This window comes from Strix aluco, chromosome 1, assembly GCF_031877795.1.
Source record: "Strix aluco isolate bStrAlu1 chromosome 1, bStrAlu1.hap1, whole genome shotgun sequence".
NCBI classification, from domain to species: Eukaryota; Metazoa; Chordata; class Aves; order Strigiformes; family Strigidae; genus Strix; species Strix aluco.
The window spans coordinates 149,169,205-149,192,462 of NC_133931.1; the positions used below are offsets into that span (position 1 = coordinate 149,169,205).

Consider the following 23,258-nt stretch of genomic DNA (forward strand, 5'->3'; position numbering starts at 1 on the left):
GGATGAAGACTTAGGAAATCAGCACAGACATCCTCTTATAACTGTTTGCATTCCATGTGAACAATTCCATTCCCAAGCTACTATATTGACAAAAATACACAAAGTAGCTCTAGTATTCCTCAATATGTACAATTCCTTTATGATCAGTAAATTAAAATGAAGGAAAAAAAAAAGGCTAAACATCAGACACAAGTCCTTTAAACCTCTAAATCACTTACTTTTAGATAGAAATACAACATCTTGCTCATTTACACCACAGTCCACAGCAGTTGTGCACAGTAAACAGCAATTGTTCCGCCAAAATCTCAGTAAATTGTTCCATCAACATGATTGGGCAAAGTGAAAAAAAGCTGTCCTTAGAAAGCACAAGTGAAAATTATTTGTAATTTCTTACTCTTCCTCCTCAAGGAAGAATTGATGATTTCCACTTTAAAAACCTAGTTCAGCTAAACTAGCCTTCTTCTATTTGGTGTCACATTAGAACTAATGCTCTGTCACCTTCATTTCTTTGTTCCCGTCACTGACCAGTAGTAGTGCTCAGCACCACATCCCAGTATAGCCTATAAAATAATAAGAGTTGTAGTTAGCTAAAGAATAATGCAGCCGTGTCAGTTTTTGGGTAGAAGAGGAACTTTGCACAGCCATCCATCCAGCAGGAAAGAGATTCATTTCCTCTGCAGCTACAAGCATTACATGGAAACCACTGGGCAGTATTTTCAGCTGTGGGTCTGTGACAAATACACCTGACCCCTAGCTGTACTTCGGTTCAGTCTGACTAAGGAGCAGCAGGCCTCACTCCCTGTGGTGAACCTGCAAGCTGGAAAGCTCCTGGTTTACATACAAGGGAGTGAAGCTGCCTCAGAAAAATATTTCAAAAGGTGGTCTCAAAACCCAAAAATACAAGATAACCAAAGTACAGAACAAGATACCAGAGCTAAAATGAAGACATCTATCTTGTCTATACTATTGACTAGTAGCCAACTACTTCACTCTACAAATATTACCATCAGGATGGGCCCAGTTGGAGCTCTTCCTGAACTGCAGCTGGACTGCACGCCAGGTGACTCATCCCTTGAGCAGGGACACCTCTCAAGGTTTGAGATCCCTTACCCAAGACTAACAGATCCTTCTTTACCCAAAGCAGAGAGACCTCTTACCTATGACAGATCCTCAGTAAGTGAAAGATAGCATGCTGAATTAATATTAATGAAACATTACTAACCCATGTAGCTCTCAATATTATTATAAACATTGTGTAAGTAATTCCATTAGACATAAATAGTTGTCTAAGTCTGAGACTAAGACTGGACACAGCCACAGCTAGGCTCCATAAAGAGTTTAGAAAGCAAGGGGGTCCACTCTTGTCCTGGTTTAACCAGGATAGGGTTAAGTTTCCCCAGCAGTGGGGGGAGCTCTAGCCGGTTATTCAGATACCATGAGGACATCAAATCCTGGCAGGTCACATTTTTTCCTGCGGTGGTTTTGTACATCATGCTTCAAACTGCTGTATTTGGTAGCTATTTTGCTCTGTTAATTGCTATCACTATTACTGTTATTGTTGTTGTTGGTTGTGTTGCTATTGCATTGTTGTATTAAACCTTTCCTTATTTCAGTCTTGGGGCTTTGTATTTCACTCCCTTTGTGGGGGAGGGGCAGCGGCCGCGTGGTCTCAGACCCCGGCAGGGGCTAAACCACCACAACTCTGAACCTTGTGACTCAACAGGAGGGTCCTCCCTACTCTTTGTATTTCTTCCATTAGACATAAACCATTGCCCAAGTCTGAGACTAAGACTGGATCCATCTGCACCTAGGCTCCTATAAGGAGTTTAGAAAGCAAGGGGGTCCACTCTGAACCTCATGACTCAGCAGGAGGGTCCTAGCTTACTCCCTGCATCTCCAGTCTCTAATGTGAATCATTCTAACTCAATTCTAATCCAATTTTCCTTTGTACATTTCTTCCATGCAGTAATTAATAAGGTGAACCTTACCATCAAACTTATTGAGCCTTGTTAAACCACTGTTAAACTTTGTTAAATTCCATTAAAATTGTTGAACTCTGTCAAATTATTCTTTTACCTCAATAAAACATACTGCTGCTTCTCTCTTTTGAGTGAGGTGCATTCCACTCATCCACAACAAGGTCACACGCATTAGTCATTGAACCTAGCAGTCCTGACTTGACAGCTTGTCCAGCACACAGAGAAGCTCACTTGCTGCCCCATTATCAACTTTCAACTACTCCAAACTCCTTGGAAAGTAAGCTTTTATGCAACAACTTTCTCCCAGGCTGAAAATACAGCCTCTCCCACACTAGCAACTACTTTACTAATACGAATTTTAGACAGGCAGTCGAAGAAAACAAACAGTAAGAACAATTTGCACCACTCAGTACCAGCAGTCCTGACAAATTAGTTTCTACTCTACTCAGTACTACATCAATTTCCATTTTAAAATTACAAAAAATTTTATTTTTCAGGAGACTCCTACATTACATAACATACGTTTCTGTCAAATCCCTTGTTATATCTTACTGAACTACTGAGAAGAGTCATTGGCTGATCAGATGGCAAGCAGGTACTTTTAAATAAAATTTGACATCATTCTTAATACAAAAGCAATTGGTTTGCTCTACAAAAAGCCACAACCTCACTAGTAACTTTTAAAAAGCTTAACATAATTTGTTGTCATTTCTATAGTTACAATCACACTAGTTATAAAAGCAATTCAGAAATTGCTGATCTAATCCACCCTCCCACACAAATAAAAAAAGCTCCTTTGGCATAACTGAAATTATGAACTTCTGAGCTACGAACAGACAGCTTCAAAAGAGAAGTTTAAATTCTTCACTTTCGTAATAAACTAGTACATGGGTATTAAAGAAATAGTGTCAATAATGAAACTATGATAGCAAAACCGATTTCTAAACATGCTGACAACATCACTGCTTATCAAAGGTATAAAGCAGAATCATCTGCCTGTAGAAGATCAAACCATGGAACAATGAATTAATGAGACAAAAGATTTTTTAGAGTCTGCTTCTAGTTCAACTTCAGACTTTTTAGATTCTCTCAGGTCAGGTTTGTGCTCTCCTTTTTGGCAAAACCGGCATTAAATATATTATAGCAAAAGGGCAGGCTTTTTTCCATGTGATGGGAAATAGCATAAGTTATGAGACTTATATTAAACTTGAAGTTCTATGGTTCTAGCACCAGCTAGAACCCCAAATTTTATTTTTAGTGGCTGCATATTTAGGCTACATTGTAAACATCCTCATGAACCTCCATAGTCCTAATATTGAAATGTTACAGGGAGATCTGGAAGAAGGAAAGATCAAGTTGTTATAGCTTAACCATTTCCTCAACTAGCAGTTATAAGCAGTATGTTTCCCTTCAGTTACCAGAAGTCTTCAGTTTTAAGAACCAGAAGCGGGCGAAATTACTCTACTGTACTAAGTTCTCTTCAGTAAAGACTTAGAATTCATTTTTGTGTCTTTCCTTCAAGTGCAGTTCAAAAAGTTCTTCCTTCTAGCTTTTTTTCCTTGTCCCTAATTATGATAAAAATCAATGCTGTATTAAGTACTTCTGTATTTAACCACTTGTTTGTAGTTTTCTTTTAGTTTATACCCCAATGTTATCAACTGTTTGCAAACAGTCTTAATAGATGCTACTCCTTAGCTGTTTGATCTCTTATCTGGCACCTCAAACAGACAAGATAAAATTTGAGAGCTTCAGAATGTACGCCATCCCTCTTGTCCCCAACAAAATAACTCCTCTCATTCACTGTATTTGTATTATAATCAGAAATGCTCAAGCAAAAAAAGCAGGGGAAAAAAAAGCAGGGGAAAAAAAAAAAATCCCAAAAGCAATGTTAGTCCCAACTGAAAACTGCAACTACGGAGAGGTGCATTTTTTTTAAACAGCCATTTCTAAAAAAAATTACTATTTTTCAAAAGAAAACATTGTAAAGATGTATTACTCCTTCACTTTAGGGAGCACAAACTGTAAGTCCGTTTTTCTAACAGATCTGACATTTGAAGGTCACTTCTGCTCTGCAGTGCTCTTTGGTACCCTTCTACCTGCCTTCACCACACTCCTCCATACTCACACTGGTCCTGCACTGCAGCATTTGACAAGGCACCCTCCCTGCTCTTCATTCTGAGCAGTGACAAGCAGACAGTAAGGTAAAAGGACGGTTAAAAAAAACCAACCTAAATACACTTGGAGGCTAAAACACCAGCAATAATTTTAAGCATTTCCTTAGACTCCTCTAGTAAACCCCATGCTTGCTGTTAGAACTGCAATAGCCAGCTTGCCTACCATGTAGTCCCTGAAACAATGACAGAGCAGCAAATGATGCAGAAGAATTTCAGGAAGAAATTCAGTAGCAGGGTTTTCAAGAAACAGAACTTCCTTCCCCTGAAGGGAAAGGCATAAGGTGGTCATTTTTTCCTTCAGCAGTATAAACATGCCACAACTTAACTGAACCTCTGAATCCAGTGTTGGCAAATACAAACAAAAAAGGAGTGTGAGGGGGGTGGAATAAACCAACTCATAAGTGTAAAATACTCTTTAAAATAAGCACAGAACAAGTGGAGATAATAAATAAATAAACTGCCAGAGCAGAGATCCTGTAGTTTTCACATTTTCAGAACTAAGTTACAGTTTTAGAGTTTTATAATTCTGATATTTTTCTTTTTAAAAGTGTGCAATTTAGCATTCCAATAATTAAATCCAGTTGAGGGAATTATGTAATGAAAGTTAAAACTCAGAATGAGTAGGTATTTTCAGTCTCAGACATCTGTTCCTGATGTCCTGACACCATCTCAAATAAGCGATCCGTGAGAAACTGCACTATATTTTTTCCTATACCAGCTGCTTTCTCTATTACTACTGACAGTTCCATTAAGCTTTCCAGCTCCCTCAGTTGAGACACCTATTCCACGCCTCTTGTGTTCAATCTGTTCAAACGTCACTTCTGAAAAATCAATTTTTACACTCAAGGGGAACAAAACCCGAAAAGGCTTCATGTCATTAGCCCCCTCTCTGGAACCTGAGGTCACAGCCCGACCATCTCTTATTTTTAGCACATGCAACATTTTAATATCTGATCTCCTTAATTTCAAATATTTTCTTCTCTTCAGTCCATCTCCTACAGCACTACTCCCCCTACACTTCCTGTCACAGTATCAAAAGCAAGATCAAATAAATGGGAGAGAGATCCTTAGAACATGGGAAGGAAGACAGGTGGATTCATACCATTTATCTGATCCTACAGAAAAGCTTCATATTCAGCTGCCAGCCTGTTTGTTCAATGCAAGGAGGAGCAAGGCTATATCTGGCATCTGTTCAGCCCTTTCCTGGGGACTTTAATTCTTCCACTTAAAAACTAGCATAGAGGAAAAGGTAAGAACTTCAGTTATCAAGTTAACAGTTGTAAGCTGCTACAGTCTGCTTAGAAGGTCCAGCTATTTCCCAGAGTTCGTCCCTCAACTCAGGGACTCCCACCAGAATCTCTGTGCCCAAGAAGCAGTCACCTAAGCCTCCTACCAGCTTTCACAGCCATCTGACCCCTCTACAAAAGGTCGTGCACAGGGAGACACTTCCCATACTTACCCCACACTGAGAGGAGCCCAGCGTGCTACAGGGAGCCCAGAGTTCTGTCTAGGTTTGAATGATCTGCCAGTCTTTAGTCCACAGCACAGCAAAAATACAGTATATATTACAGGATTTCTTTTGGCCAACGTTTAAAATCACGGCACTGAATGAAGTAAGCTATGCCATACCTGCAACCTACTCTTTGCCATTGGGCCCAGGGGTTTATTAATTGTGAATTAATTCAGCATAGCTCAACAACTAACACCAGTCTGAGCTCACGGGCACAGACGAACTCCAGGCCACGTAGTGCTGAGCACACCAAAGCAGGGCTGCGAGGTAGCCGTCAACGCCACCCATCAGAAACCACAACAAAACACTCGAGTGTCCCAAAACGCAGGCATCGCCCGCCTACATCCTGTAAGCAGCACAGGGCATGTGAGGACATAAAGGCTGGAAAAGCATTGGATTACCATAAAGCTGCAGAATGAAACTTACAATCTGAACCTCTGACCCCCTGGGAAGGACAGAGCAGCTAAACAAGGCTGTCATAACTGCCAGGTTACCGATCGCTTGCTGTCTGCAACTGACTGTCATGTTCGTACCCACATCTGAGAGCTTTGCTTTCAAGATACTGGCTGTTCTCAAAGCTCCTTATGACTATCAATTCTAAATTAGTATCTTTACTAAAAAAGAAGGATAAGAGTACCAACGAAGTCATTATTTTCCCAACATAATTACACTTTCACTTTTACTATCAAAATATATCAACTGGGGGGAAAACTTAGCAGTCCTGTTAGCAAGCTATTCAATGACAGAAGAAAACCAAGAAATTAGAAGTTCCTGGTATTCTAGTCTCTGGATGTGTTTTTCTCATCCAGGAGCAAAGAGACCCAGCTAGAGAGAACCACTCCCAGGTCAGGTGCCCCAGCTTTCACTTCTGGGAAAAATTACCAACCAGTGCAGTTTGGGACTTGGGAGGAGAGAGGATGTTCTGAAATAAGCCTCAAAAGCATGCATAGATTAAAGTGCCCTCCCAGAGAGAAAGAGAGAGAGAAAAGAAGAAAAGGAAAATAAAAACATGAACCACACATTTTATCAGCAACCTCCTGCATTTGCACTTCACTATCTCCCTGATGATGAATTTACTTGGCACACTAAACTGCATTCCTTACTGGGTGTGGAACAATTGCAGACATACTGTATGAAACCTGGTAAACATTAAATAAAATGTACACAAAGACTTAACTGGACAGGACTTGCATGAATTATAGCTGTAGTTTTTATAAACAGAATATGGAATTACAGAAATGCCTTAGGATGTGCAAAAAAGCTTTAACAAACCAAAGAGAATAGAGGCACTGGCAACGGAGGGGTGGAGATAGAAGTACAGCATAATTGCACTCTGAATTTAAAATAAAGCCATAGAATTTTTACAGAGACACCTTCTACAACTGTAAGCAACTGTATTAGTAAAGATTACTGTACTATGTAAGAAATTTTTTTCTCGCTACACATTATGTAAAGGACTGGCAAGTATAAGTAGTTCATATTATCATATGTTTAAAAAATGGCAGAAAAAGTTTCAAGTATATCTAAAACTATACCTAGTTTATTTTCAGATCACTAGATTTCAAGTTGACATCTTTTCAATATTCAGAAGCTATTCTGTTGAAGTCAACTTTTTAAGAACAAGAACATTATCAAGCAAAAGATACTGACTGTACTGCATTACAATAACGCAAACCAATGAGGTCCAAAGAATAACCACATCCCATCAATGGATATTATTGCATACATTTTCAATTAGCTGCCTTGAGTCAGCAAAGTTTTATAGAGGTTGTATCAGAGTTCACCGACTTCTTTGCCAAACCTTCATAGCTCATCCTTCTTTTGCAATGCCCTGTCCTCAGCAAGAATCACTGTCAGGAGCCAGCAATTCTTCAGTGTTATTTTCTAGTCCGCAGCTAAAACCATCAAGGAATAAGAGACCTCAGGATATAATAACCTTCCTATAAACTGAAAGATTAATGTTTAGATTTGAAAACCACTTTGTAATCAATGAAAGCCACTTGTGAAACTGTTTTACACCAAGAAAAAAAGCAATGATTTAATGAGGAAAGACGTACTTTGTTAAGAGACCCTTTAACCTCAGCAGCATAAGCATCACATCTGAGGCTTGTTCAAATTTTGTGAAATACCTATGGTATTCTCAGATGAAAAATAAAACTTTTTTTAAAGGAAACATAATCACATAAAATATGGTGTTAGAAGTTTAAAAAAGAGAACAGTTGTGCTACAACTTTTATTTTTACTGAGTAATGTATTGCAATACTGGCAAGGAAGCAAGCTCACTGATGGCTTTTTATTCTTTAATATATCATTGTGTGTTTGAAGTATTAATAACATTTCTAACAAAACAGCCAAGTAAAACAGTTTGAAACATCTTTTCATCTGAAGTGTGCTTGTTTATCAATTTAGGTCATCAGAGTTATAATGCCAATACAAAGCTTCTGTATTCAAGAATCTGGCTTCCTGATTTTTTCTGATAACTGCCTCACGTTGATCCAGCTATTTTTGGCTTGTGGACATATGTACACTACTCATACAATTTATGTGGAAGAAAAACATAATAACAAGATCTGATTATCACCTGCAAAAGCAACACAAAAAATTTAAAGGTAATTTCCAGGTAGAGAAAACATATACATGATGCCAGGAGACAGCAGTCCTCAAACCAATTCTTCTTTCCTCCCTCGTTCCACGCTGTACTCCTTATATAATTCACTGAGGGCATAATCTCTATAGCTGTTCTAGACACAAATTATTATGATATATTTTAAGTGGAACCAGATACTTTCTAGCAGACAAATGCTTTCTGAACACACCTGTTTGGACAGTAATTTTTGTGCAAATTGGTGGAATAAAACATCTGGTTTTACATTTGTTCTGTGTCTTTACTGTAGTGTTTATAGCAGCTGTTATTTTTCACTTTCAAAATGCAGATAATTTATCACCTAGATTCTCAAAATTGAACCACATGAATGTTGGCATTTCTCCCAGCTGCAAGTTTCATTTAAAGTATTATTTCACTGACAGAACCTGTTAAACAAGTAATATTCGTTCCACTCTCATATACAAGGGGCAGAGAACTCAGCTCTGTTACACTAATGCCATTTTTTGTGAGCTGCATATATTTTTAATCTATATTTACATAAAAGAAAAAAATGCAAAAGGCAAGTTAAGATCTTGCTTTGGGAATTTCTTAAGTTCTCAATTTTATGTCTTCGTTTCTGCTCATTCTTCCTAGTTTTTGAAATTATTTTTTTTTTAATCCTTAGACTAAAAGTTCCTGGTTGGAAAGAATGAACATATCAAGCCCATGCAGTATTTTCTTTATGCATCATATGGAAGAAAACACAATATACTAAGTAAGGATCTTGCTTCCAAGATCAGCATGCTGGCTCATTTCCACCTCTTCTCCAGCCCAGCTAGTTCAAACAAAGCTTTGCAGAAACCAGACCTTTCTTACATGCTGCATCATCTTAAGATAGTTGTGCCAATACTTTGCAGTCCAATAGGGTTTGCCTTGCCTTTACTCTTAGGACTATCAATTCATTGACTGAAATGAGAAGTTTAAGTTTCTATGTTTGGTCTTTATCCTGACAGTTGATATGCAGCCATCTTCACAACACAGTATCTTGTCAACACTGTTTCTTAGAAACATATGTATAGAGTCCACAGAGTCCATGAGAGGGTGGTTTCATCAATATGTTGTGAGATATGCAGTGTATTAGCCATGATCCTTCTAAAGAAAGCATATTTAGATTTGCAAGCAACAACTACTTCTAAAGACCCTTCTGCATTAGGTTGCTGCTTTTTATATATATATTTCTAAAAACATTGTTCTAGAAAAATCCAGATCCTCATTGTTTTAATCAAAAATGAAGAAACAATACTTATAACCTTTAACAGGAAAACAGTTCCATCATCACATATGCTTGAATTCCCACATAAACAATACTGTGTTTAAAAGGGCAAAGGTAATTCTGGCACGTTAATACATATCCAGGTGGACACTGTCAGTAGCTTCCCCTGGCTGCTACTCACATCAGTCATCTACTAGCCTGAAATAAGCTCTGCTACAGAACGTGGCGGAGGGAAGAAACCAAAACCAGAAAAATTCTCATTGCACTATGCATTCTGCAACTGAGAAAATACTGATTTCCCCTCTATTTCCTGTGTGCCATTCTTCATGGCAGTATTAAAATTCATTAATAAGAGCAAATTATCTCACTTGGGTTTCCAAGACGAATTCAGAATTCATGTTATATGATTTCCAGACTTTCTTTTTTTTTAAAAGTGGTAAAGGTCTATCTTGGGCTGTCGTCAGTTCAGTATCTACTTCCTTCTCTCCTGTTTCTTCCCTTTCCCTCCATCAGTCCTTCTCCAAGGGCTTTAACTCCTTTTCTAAACCTCTCCCACCATTCTACATCTCTTCTTTCTTCCCTTGTTCTATTGCCAAACTACCCTTTCTTTGCACTTGCATAATAAAAATAAAAGTTTGATACATGAACCAAACAGTCAAAAAATCAAAGCCTACTAATAAGGTAAGAGGAAATGAGGAAACCCACACTACACCTTATGGTGTGGAAGGCAAACCTTCTGTGCCAAAAATAATTTTTTTTAAAAAAAAAAAAAAGAGAGAAATCTCTTTATTCCATTTTCAAGAGCAGGAGCTTCTATAAAAAGCTTACTGTGCTAAGGAACAAAAAAAACCCCAAACCACACACCACCTTCGGGAGAGGTTTTTGTGCTAGGGCAAAATACCCAAACACTTGCAGTAATGAATAACACGTTTTGCTTCTCCATCTTACCTACACTTCAGTATCTTTTTCATGACCAAGTTCATTATCTTCCTCCTAGCACCATGACAAAAGCAGTACAGAGAAACTTGATACAACTCTTCCTCAATTCCCTGACAGCTCCAAATAATGGCAGCAGACAAGAAATTGGCCAGTTCTCCTCTTTGCCCATTTTTTTTTAAATTTTATAAATTTAAGAATAGCAGCAGAATACTTGGTCTTGGCTGCACTAGCTTAAACTATTCTGCTTTTACTAGGAAGGTTTTCTTCATATTCTAAAGCTAGAAAAACACACACACCCCTCTCCTGGTGAGGTTAAGCATACTACTCTGACTCCAGCACACAGATTTTCCACAGTGTGTATGCGTGCCTTATATAAAAGCATCATCCTATCTCAATGAAAGATGTAGCAACCAATATAGCTGTAAGTGGCAGTGTGGTTCACAATTCTGTACACAAGGTAAACGCAGAAGCTTTATCAACACGGAGGCCCAACTTATATTTATGCACGTCCTCTAACTTTTAAATATACTGCTGAATGACCTAGACAAGTTGTCCCATCACAATTCTTAACTGTGTTCCAAGTCCATTCTCAAGCAAATCAAATAATCATCATTGATCTATTGTATAAAAAAATCCTGGGAACCTGATGAAAGGCACACTATATAAGGTGCAACTCTTAATAGTGCAACAGATAATCTCTAAAAGGCTGTGTACTTGAAGAAAAGCCATTTCATTTCCTAGGTCATTGAGAAATACGTACTTGATATATGAACTTGTAGTAACTTATTCAAAACCGCAGAAAAATACTAATTTAGGGATTTTAACTTACAACCATCCAACTGATAGCCTAAAGTCTTTTCAAATACTTCAAAGCACCAGCAAATGCTGTACAACACTCCAGTGGGTGCACTGGACTAAGAGATACACAAGAGAACTGCATTTAGCCTGATAGGAACATCCTGAAACAATCACTAAGCATACAGCAATACTGTATGTATCGATCAGTGTAGCCCTGTCTTTTATTTTGAAGAATAGTACTCTAATTTTTAAACTGTAATTTTATCAGAAAGATACCACCAACAAAATTGTTAGATTTCATCAAGCATATAGTAAATGATTCAAAACTGCAACATTCATCTACACTTGGTGCATCCAGCTCCCTTCCACCAACAATGGAAAAGTTCCCAAACTGAAGGAAACTACACTATTCAAATATTTTAAAACGTATAAATTCAACAGCCCAGTTAATTGCATAGGCCTCTCAGCCTATCCAATGCTCAATAATGCAACAGCTGAAACAGTACATTTTTAAACAAACAAAAGCTATTTAAAACAAGATAATTAACACTTATCAGTATGCATTTACTAAAAACAAATTTCCTCCAGAAAACCTGCTAGGTTTCTGATATCACAAGTTTGCTTCATAATATTAACAGCATTGAAGGAATGTTCTAATGCAGGCAGCACTGAGTTTTAAGTACGATGAAAAAATGAACAAGACACATTAAATGCATTGAAAAACAGTTAAAAGATGGAGCCAGCCTAAAAATATAACTAAATGAGGATCTTGGAGTGAATGTATTTCTAATAGGGTTCCCTGGCAGTCAATTCTTGGCTTTGGAGTGCTTTGCAATGACCTAGATGGGAAAAAAAATTTCCATAAAGATTGCCGGTGACATGAAAATAAGCTATTACGAGCAAACAACATGCATTCCAATACTGTCAAAGTAAAATCATGCATCTAGTGACAAAGAAGTCATAATTACAAGATAGAGGATTTACCTGGAAAAGCACTGACTCATAAAAATTCAGGATAAGAAAAATCTACTGATTATTTTGTCCAAGTAACTCTTTCAACTAATAATCACTTTTCTCAACTTGTATTTTCAAATTATTGTCTTCGGTAAACAAATAACTAACTACTGGGTTTACCCCCTCAAAAATGGGGCATGCACACACCATGAGAAAGCCCAAGAAGTATCACTGGAGATATGCAAAAACATGCTAACTGTGGACTGTGGAGAGAGCATACTGCCGGAAGACAGCTCCCACAGCAGTCCTTTTCATCACCTTCCCATCCAAAAAAGGATAGTTAAGTGCTACTTCATTTTGACACTTCTGGCACTCATTTTGGTAGTACTGTGCCATATGTTACTGGATCAAGAAGTATACCGGATATCGGGAGAGAACAGCATAACAAGCACCACGGTGGTGTGCCACTGACAGCTTAACCAAAGCAAGTAGGAAGTAACAAGAGCGTGAGTATCAAGATACCTGTCTGGAGAACCCAGGCAGCACCAGGGGACGTGAGGTCTCAGTGTTGTGGGTAATTAAGACTAACAGTTAAACTTACAAGGCAAAATTAACCACCTCATTTTCAAAAAGTACTGATGAAGACCTAAAAAGCTAATGGTCTCTGAACTTTTTAAGCAGGGCATATCGAGTTGAAGGAAATGGGATGCATTATCCCTGTATTTGATCCCCAATGCAATCACAACTGAAACTGTACACAGTTCCACTGTCCACATGTGAAGAAAAACATTGCAATACAAATAATAATCAGAACTATCATAAATTATTAAAATTACTGGGAGATCTGACTTGCAGCAAGAAAACTCCATTGGTCTACATACTCCAAATACAGACAAAAAGATAACCTCACCTGCCCCAAAAGACTGCACATAGAAATTAAATTCGGTAAGAGGTATCTTCAGTCTCATACACAACCAGTATAATGAGATCCATTGAAAAGTCTAAGACTGACTGTATTAAGAACAACAGGCAATTTTTTAAATAGTGATTGAAGCTGGGCAAATCGTTCCTGTAGCTATGGTGAAGAACTCTCTATCACTGGAAGAAAAATTCTCAGATAGATATCCAAAGAGAAACACAAGTCTAGATAGAACAGAAACTACGACAAATTCTATGGCTTGTGCTACAGAACTGGGTAGTTAAGGATTTACATTCTTCAACTTTAAAGTACCTACTAATTAAATGCGATCTTGCGTTTACTGAAACATTTTTATATGCGACAGTTAAATACTAAACAAACTCAGCCTCCCTGGACTAGGTTCCAAAAAGTTATCAAACATCTCAGTAAGAATATCCACAAAAGCCTACAGGATGTAAAGCACAATGCCAAAATACTTGAAAATAAACTTGTGGAAGTGTATTAGGACCAAAAAAACAAAGTCAGCATTTTAAGTTGAACCAGATGCAACCCTTTTCATTTCATCATTCATTATAATATGTATTTAACAAATATAATTTTACATTACAAAACAATAGTTAATGGCAATTTTTAGCATCCTTTTCACTTAAAAGGTTCAGCCTTTTAAATACATCATAAAGAACAAAGTCAGAACATTAGCAGAAGCTAAAGCCAAATTACATTCTTCTTATTAAACAATTGTTTTTAAATATAAAACTGGGGAAATCTTTTGAATACTTTTCTTATATACTCATTAAAAGACCCAAGCACATTACTTAGTTTAACAACTTACTGTCACTTCTCCTACATGAACAAATTCCATCCATATTCATAAACTGGTGGGTTTTTTTAAATGAGCCAGCAAGTGCATGTGCGCTACCTCTAACCATATTTATCATTGTGTTGCTAAGCACAGAAATCACCATTCAAAAAGCCAGCAGCAAAATGAGCTAGTAATAACAAAACCCAGATAAGGGTAAGTGCATGCTTCAGTGTTAGTGCCAACTGCCACTTCTTTTCACTGTCTGAAAGCTAAGTGTGACATCTGGGTGAAAGGAAGACCACGCTCTATTTTGCCTGTCACTTTATTCCCTCTGGTACAAGACTGCTGCTCAGCTCTGAAGTGCACTTGCAAATCCCAAATATACTGCCTGAGTGAAAATGCCCAAGTCTCATTTGTTTTAAACCGATTTTTCCTACATTATCATCAAGCATCTCATGCATTAGATTATTATGCATTATATGAATTTATCCTCTGCATAGACATAAGCAGCCCTGACACCATGTGACACAAGCAGCTGAGGAACAGAGAACTTGGGTTACCTGCCTGGGGACAAGAGAAATGTCCACGGCAGTTCTCCAACCAGAACCCACTTCTCCACAGTGCAAACCAATTCCTTAACCACAAGGCCATCCTTTTCAATTTCAGCTTGAGGTTCAAAGTTGTCTTCTTCCAAATGTTTCTTGTAAGCATCACTGAAGGGCAGAGAATGATGGACTTCTCAGCCGCCCTCTTACACTGTTAAAATTCCTTCTCTGACTTCACTGTTTGAACAGCTTTCTCCATTCTCCCAACAGAACTGGTTTAGAGCCAACAGCAAAAGCTATTCAAACTAAATCAACCACTTGGTGATTAAACCAGTTAAGTTTAATCAACCACTAACTAAACAAAAACCAAGTGCGTCTTAACTGAATGTTCTAATTTTCTTACAAAGAAATTAGGGATATCCATTTAAAGAGATTACTTTTTCCTTTACTTTTTCAGTTATTTTCTTTTTTTTAAGCATTAGTGATACTTACGGGGGAAAAGTTTCAACAGCAAAAAGTGAAGGAAGGAGAACAGGAAAAAAAAAAGAAAGCTTACATTTGAATGTGATTATTTTTGCTACCTAGATTTCAGGATTAAGAAAACAATATTAGTGTCTTAATCCAAAACAGAACTTACTAATAACTGATTTTTGGACATTTTAAATTCCAAGTTTATTTGAAACTAATGACATACATCTTTATTTCAATAATGTTAAGATATGCAACTCCTGAGTGTTCAGCACAGAAAATATCCTGTTCATTTGTTCAACAGAACTAAAACATGTTTTTAAGTAGTTTTCTTCCTTTCCACATTGCCTCCTACTACAAACAGAACCTACATGTGAAGGGACAACACAGTTTCTTATAAAATATACTTTGCAAGTAAAATCTTTAATAAAATGTTAGCCCAGTATTATCAAAATGCCTTGAAAATTTAGTTTCTGCAACTCCTAACAAATTATAATCCAAAATTTAAGGAGCAGATATCCAACGACAGAAGGGAGAAGGTTGCATCTCCAGCTCCTTAAAATAGTCTCTCCCTTCCCAAACTCTGCAAAGAAATCCTGGAAGGTATTACAACACTACACAAAGCCTCATATAGATATGCCAGAAACACATTAAGATGAAAAGATATGCAGTGGAGGGGTTGGTGTTAATCTGACTCTAGTGAGAACACAAAAAATTCCCATTGCAGCAAACTTCACAAACATTAAATAAGCACATGGTTATTTCCTCCTTCTCAGATACTGTCTACTGTTAGAATCCTCACAGTAGGGTTTATTCTATATTAACAAAACAGTTTATTTCTCTAGGACACACTTCCCTCCCAGCAACTATACTGGTATACCTACACGACTGTAGTCGTATGGTTTGTTCAGTAACCATCTACTCATTTTTTACACCAGAAAAAGGCCACAATTCATTGCTAGAACAACTTGACTGGTACCACTGAAGAATCAGCAACTACTAGAGGTGTTAACTACCCCAAAGTTCCACAAGCAGATGCGTCAATCCCCAAATTCTGCAAAAGATGGATTAGCTAATTCAGAAGGAAGGAGAGGGGGATTATTATTGTGCTTGAAGTATCTTCATCAATTCCCCTTCTAAGGAGTCACAATCTCTTTCTCCAGAATATATATGAAATGAAAAAAAAAGGAAAAAAAGGTTACACACAGATTTTTGGTGCTATAGCAAAACCAGTGGTTTTTGTCAACATACGTAGAAAACAACCCTCCCATAACAGACCAGCATAACCTCTGGGAGACAAAGAAGTCAGCCCCTAAAGCAGCAGCAAAGTCTGCTGGTTCTTCTGGTGGTACCCTGGCTGCTGTCTGGGACACTGGAAATCAAGAAGGGTCTTCCTGTGGTGGCAGCAGTCAGATTGCAACTGTTCTCTGCAACTACACAAACAAAGAGACAACACAGAACTGTGAAGCCCCGTAAAGGGACACTGAGCACAAAAAAATCCCCAAATTGCCCCAAAGTACACTTTTTGTTGCCATACAAGGAATGCAGCTCATCCCCAACAGAAGTCTGGGGGTGCCCAAGCACAGGAAGTACATCGGCACGATTCATGCACACTGGTAACATGATATATCTCTCAACTGAGAGAGGAAACACGAATAGGCTAAAGTAATGCTTCAGAAAACACACAGGCTACAGAACAATTTAGACAGAGGAGTTGAGCTCAGAAAAAAAAAAAAAAACAACAATATGCATCAGCTGGGGCTCCAGTTATTGCTACAAATCCAAATTTAAGCCCCAGCCCAAATGCAGATGAGCCAGGGGCTTATACACACTTGCAGGACAAAACCCTACAAGTACTAAAAACATTTTGAAGGAAAAAGTGAGGAGGAGGCGGCAGACCACACATGAATTTCACACTCCCTTGGCGAAATGGATTTTTAAGACTTTTTACAACATTTTACCAATCTATTAAAAAACAGGATAATAATGCCATAGGCAATAAGTATTTCATTAATATCAAATTCATGCAAAATAGGTTTTGCATGACAAGAGATGATTCTACAGAGATGTTTGTCCATCAAACCCAAACAAGTCCTGTTGGAAATACAAGCTACTACCCTCCTATAAACACAGAACAAGTAAATCCCAATAGAAATGCTTTGTAACGGTACTTCAATTCTGAGAACATAATTATTTGTAATTTCACAGTAAAAACAGTCAGAGGCCCTGATGTCTCAGTCCAGACACAAGTGTTCTTATGTCAAAGCATCCATGTTTTAGATTAAGTTCCACTCTCTGCATTCATACCTGTGTAAATCCACAGAAAGTTACAGACTTTAGCAGAGACACTCCAGATGTTCAGGACCCTTGACAACTTTATTACACCACAAACTGCCTCAAAACAACAAAATAAATCCAGTATTTCTGCCTGCTTGTTACAAAGGTGAAGAAGAACCTCACTCATTTCCAGATCAGGTTGTTCCTGACCTGCTAGAGCAGAACAAATAGATTTCTTTAGTAACAAACAACAAACCCTCATAAATTATTAAAATAAGAAGTAATACAAGTCTCCAGACTGACTGAATTTCAGGCTTTCCATTACTTCAGTTAATTCTTATAAATGCAGTGTTACGCTTCAGTATTCATACTCAGTTCCCTCATACAAAATAAGACTATCTTGCATATACCTGTTAAAGGACAATTGATAAAAAAATGGCACTAATTTATTATCATTCCAATGACAATAATTTCTTTAGACTTGTAGAGGCTGCTCTGCACAGTAATTGTTGGATAACCTAGAAAAGCCTTTCAACCTCAATACCACGTGGCATAAGCTAACATTAACTACATTTAAATTATTTAGGCTAATGGTGAGGAGCTTTAAAGAACATTCCAAATCCATCATCACTGAACTCTGTCAGGTTTTGCTTTATTTTTCCTTTTTTTTTTTTTATATTCATGCCATCTGGCTGTATTGATCATGTGGTTAAACAATCTTCTGAACTTACTTCATCTGAAAAACACACAACTCATTTGTATTAGTATTTCATTCAGTAACACATACACTCTTGATGGATTTGCAGGTGTCAGTTATGAAGTCACTTACCATCCCTCATAGACCAAGCTCCAATTCACAGAAAACACACTCTGTAACAAATATTCAGAAGGCCAGACAACCACGCTCGAATCCATGGATCGCTACTCATTTACTGGCCATTATATAATAAGACCAACTTTTGTAAACCTCAAGTTTCAACTGTTCTGTTTAGAACTTGTATCAGATTCCCCATTCCAAACAACAGATACATACACCAGCAGAAGGGAATAAGTGAACAAACTAAAAAAGTTACTTAGCCTAAAATCTCTGTGTCATCATAAACCACGTGCTCAGACAGATTTACAGAAAATAAAACTAGCAATTGACAAAGCACGACAAGGCAGCATTTAAAAAGACTGCTAAAAATAAACAAACATTAATTTCCAAGTGCTATGGTAGAATTATGTGACATTTATGTTTTTTCCATTATGTTTTCAGATAAAAGTTTCTTGGACATACACAGATTATACATGCTATTTCAAGCTGTCAGCCTTATCAAAGATTTAATCTGTTCCCAAATACAAGAAACAGACTGTTCTAGACCCAAAGATTTATAAGCAATGACCTCTATTTTGTAATTTCATCAGATTACATGGAAGTGACCCTTAAAATTATTCACAGTAGAGTTACCGTTTGCACAAAAAGAGATGGGGGGGGCAGGGGGAAGGGGAGGGTGGACTTCTAATTTTTAGTCATGCATTTTAGTCACATTTTAGGTATCAAAACGTGTTTATTTTGTTTTTAAACAAACCTACAGGAGGACTGCATAAATCAACAAACAGATACAAGTCTAATGTGAATCTAGCACAGAACTACAGTAACGAAATGACAGTAAAGGGCCTTCTCTATGTCTATGCTGAAGCAGCCTAGTTTTATGGATATGAGTGTGTATCCAAATCATATCAGACATATTCATTATCACTCACAGATGGCGCACCTATGCATGCCCTTCAGTGTGTAGAATTAGACCAACTCCTGAAACTTTTCAGGCAGTACCGCTGTAGTACTCCTGCCACTGATTTAGCCCCACATGGGTCAGCATCATAGCATCACTGGCCTTGTGCAATTTAACTCTCAGTTACAAATGCTTTAAAATTACTGTCAGAACACCAAGGTCCCAGTGATTCCCACATTCTTACTGCTTGGGATCACTTAATATAAGCAACAGCAGGTTTTGGTAGGTTTGGGTTTTTTTTTTTTTGTTTTTTAAAGGTTTGCACAGAGGTTTGTAACTAGTCCTGTAAATGTTCTCTCTATAGCATTTGCTTCTCTTCAAAACCACCACTGTGCTGCCTTACATTAAAAAGTCAAGTTTTACATACTCATCTTCATCCCTCCACTAAGAGAACAAAGTTTAGTAACAAAAAGTAAAACACTAATAAGAATCTTCTCTCTTGATTTCAAGAGATCCTAATACAGCATTATTAATTCCACAGTCTGGCTTCAACTCTGTAAAAAATTTTGCACTGAGACACTAGATTCCAAACCAGACCTTCCTCGGGACTTCCACAGATACACATCAGCCTGTCCACACCCAACAAACTGCAGAACGAGGGCCTCTCACCGTATCAACATAAATTAGGACTTGTCAAACAGGAAGGACAGAGCACAGGAGAGATCTTATTGAACAGACAGGTAACTGTTTCCGCTGTCCCAGCCCGCAGCAAAAAAATAATAGTAATAATTACAAGCATGGCATTTTTCCCATTTATTCTGGGAGGCTCTCACCCAGTTTTTCATTCTTTAGTTATCCAAGGTAACTCCACAGAAGGAGGAGACTAACGTGACAGAAAAGGAGCCTAAGAACGGAACACTGCCGGGAGAACAGCATGTGCAGCGTTGGTCCGTCCCGGCCGCCGCCCGCACCCGCAGCGCTGGGGCCACCGCTCCGGCCGCGCCCCCCCCCCCCCCCCCCCCCCGGCCTCATGCCCAACTGCTCCTTCGGCTGGGAAAACAAACAAGGGAAACAAAATGAAGGCAGGCGGGCGCGGAGGGGAAGGGAGGCTGGCCTCGGGCAGGGCTGACGGCACAGCCCGGCCTACCTGCCTGCGGCGGCCGGGGAGGGGTCGGGGCGGCAACTGCCCGGACACCATCTTGGGGGCGGCTGAGGGTGAGGAGCGGCGCCGGCGGGGGGAGGACGAGGCCCGGCGGTTTACCTGCTCTGCCAGCCCTGCAGGAGGTTGGTGTATTTGCTGAGGGTCCCTTCCAGCACCGGCTCCCGCCGCCTGCCGCCGCCACCGGGCGCCTGCGCGCCCCCCGGGCTGGCCGCCGCCGAGCCGGGGCTGCTGCTGCTGCCGCCGCCGCTGGCCCCCCCACCTCCATCCAGCCTCCCCGCGGCCGCCGCCCGGCCCGGCAGCCCGCGGCTAGCGGAGGAGGACGAGGGAGACGAGCCCGCCGAGGTGGGGCGGCTGCTGCTGCGGCTGCTGCTGTTGCTACCACCGCCCTCGCTGACCGCGGCCGCCTTCTCCATGGAGCCCCGTGGCGGAGGCTGCCAGCCCGCTCCGGCCGCGGCTGCCGCCCGTGCCCCGCAAAGCCCTGACTCACAGCCGGCGCGGGGACAGAGAGACGGAGGGCGGGAGGGAGGGAGGGGCGGCGCCCGAGGGAGAAGGGGCCGGGCCGCGCGAGGCGAGGGAACTGCCGCGCCGCCTCCTCGCCAGTCGCTGAGGGGCGGCGGTTGGCGCCCCGCGGCTGGGCGGGCTCCCGCCGGCCGCCCCCCTCGGCCGAGCGCTGCCCTGGCGGCGGGAGCCGCGCGGGTCCCTGCGCGTGGGCCGGTGCCACGCGCGCGCGCGCGCGGGGGCCCGGGGCGAAGGGGCAAAGGCGTGACGTGCGCGCACCGGCAGGCCCGCGCGTGCCGAGGGACACGGAGAGGTCACACGCACCCACACACCCCCACACACACACAAGGAAGGCGCGCCCAGGACGTGCAGGCCCACGCGCGCGCACAGAGGCCGGCGGCGCGGGCAGAGGCTGCCCCGCGTGCGCCCGGCCCGGCCCTCGCGCCTCCGACGGGCGGGGACACGCACACGCGTGGGCGGCCGCGGCGGTGAGCGGGGTGGACGCACGGAGGCACCGCCAGAGAGGAGCGTGCCCGGGCTGCGTATGTCAGGTGTGACTGACCCCCACGCAAGCTGTGCCCACCGGCGCACGGGGCCTAACGCCGGAGCGGGGTGGGGGGGGATCTTGGCGCAGAGCGTGACACTAAGGGGCCGAGTGTCCGTGGGCAGCACAGCGCAGAGCAGTGCCCACGGACACAACGAGAAGTCACGAGGTTGGTGGTGCGTGCACCAGCCGCGAACACGGCAGTCGCGCCCAACGCGTGGCGTGGGCTGCTCACATAATGTATGGCAACGTACCGTGTTGGTCGTGTCGCTCATCCAGACTTTGCAAAAAATATGGTTGCGGGTTAAGTCACATCTGAAAACGGCGGGTGTAACCTCAAGATCGCTGTAAAACAGCTAAGCAGGTCCTTGTATAGTCAAGGCTGTGTGGTTACGTACCCTCAGATCACTTCTGTGGCCCAAGGGCCTCCGTTCTGCTACAGTACGTATCTTCACAGCATGCCAGAGATGCAGTTATTCTTCTCGTCAGTTTGTAACTGGGGACCTGAAATACATAGGAGCCCAGAGTCTGTGACAAAATCTGAACTGAGCTTAGCTCCTACATTTTAACCCTGTGGAAAGTTTTACAATCCTGTGTACTAGAGATTTTTTGAGTGTACTGAGTATTCTGTGCCCCCTGTGTTCTGCACCTCAGAAGATACTCAAACCATCCGAATCCACATAGAGTTAGAAGTCTACATTCCCCATATAAATCGGCACAGAGAGGAGGACTCCTAACTTAGATTCTCCCAGTTTTCTCTCTGGAAAATCCTACCATATGTGTTGTGGTCGGATAGCTGAAATGTTGGGCAACCTGATCCTGAATTTTGTGTGGTTAAACTTCCCATGTTGTAGCTAAATACTAAGGCACTGCAGTCTGGAAACTTGAATTTTAATTTAGTATTTCATTGGTGGAACACTTAATGCACATCTCTTGCAGTACAAAGATGATGAACTCATTTTTTAAAACACAATATTTTAGAGTAACTACTTTTCCAAGTCAGAGCCATTACTTAAGATGTTCATGTAAAATTCCCCAATCGTTGTGTACTATGGAAAGAAACACCATGACCACAATCTGAAAATCCTCATTCTGAGGCTCAACTCCTCTACTTCTCATGACCACTGTTTTCAGAAGACATTGGAATGACCAAGGCATGCTCCTCAGGAAGCTCAGACCCTGCTTGCTGGAGATAAGGATGAGACCCCTTCATTTCTCCTCATAATCAGTTACAATGACAGCCCAGAACAGTGGAACAAAATGCTTTAATGAAATAACAGTGTCATCACATCAGCCACTGCAACACATTACCTATATATATTCTACATTATAGGTAATGAATGTCATTTTTTCTGCCTTCCACAGAATTTATTGGAAGAGAATTATGTCAGGAAAAGAAGCCGCCTTACACAGGTATAGAGAGGCCTCTCAACACCTTTTGATAAAATAAGTAACGATGGTGTGCTTATCTGAAATGAAAGGGGTAACAGGCTGTAAGTGTATTATGTCCCCAGGAGAATTTTGCAAAATCCCAAAATATTCTTCACTGCTGCTAGAAGGATTGCTGTGATGTGACAACATAGGAAGTCCTCTTGTAGGTTATAAACTAGTTAACAGATGGGAAACAAAACACAGGAATAAATGGCCACTTTTCAAATAGAGGGAAACTAGTACTCTGAGTTGAGATCTGTGTTACTCAGTGTCTTCTTAAATCAGAATCCCTTCATTTGCCTATAGTTAAAACTAGAATCAAGTGCAAAAAAACAGCAGAAGGATCTCACAATAGTGACTAAATCACTGACAAAATGGCAACTGAAATTTAATGTTGCTAAAAATCAAAATTAAGCACATGGGGAGAAAATAGCTTTTACTATGCATGCATATTGATGATCTATAAATTAGCTATTTTCTCCCAGGAAAGAGATCTTGGAGTCATTTTAAATAGTCCTCTGAAAACCCCATCTCAGTGTTCAAGGGTAATCAAGCAAACAGCTGTGATGAGCTCATTAGGAAAACAGAAATAACAGCACACTGCTATATAAACCTATAGCACAGCCAGTGTCTGTATACTCTGCATTTATAATATTCCTCCAAAAAGGACAGAGCAAAGAGAGAAA

General features: G+C 40.4%; 1 protein-coding gene across 1 annotated transcript in view; it reads right to left on the bottom strand.

Annotated features, from left to right (window-relative positions):
- OSBPL10 (oxysterol binding protein like 10) overlaps positions 1-20,587 on the bottom strand; it is a 120,028-nt gene extending 99,441 nt beyond the window's left edge. Inside the window, exon 1 of the mRNA XM_074839323.1 lies at positions 20,199-20,587. Within this exon, the coding sequence (XP_074695424.1) occupies positions 20,199-20,512 (314 nt within the window). The 5' untranslated portion in view covers positions 20,513-20,587. The remainder of the gene's footprint in view (positions 1-20,198) is intronic.
- Positions 20,588-23,258: the final 2,671 nt, after the last annotated feature.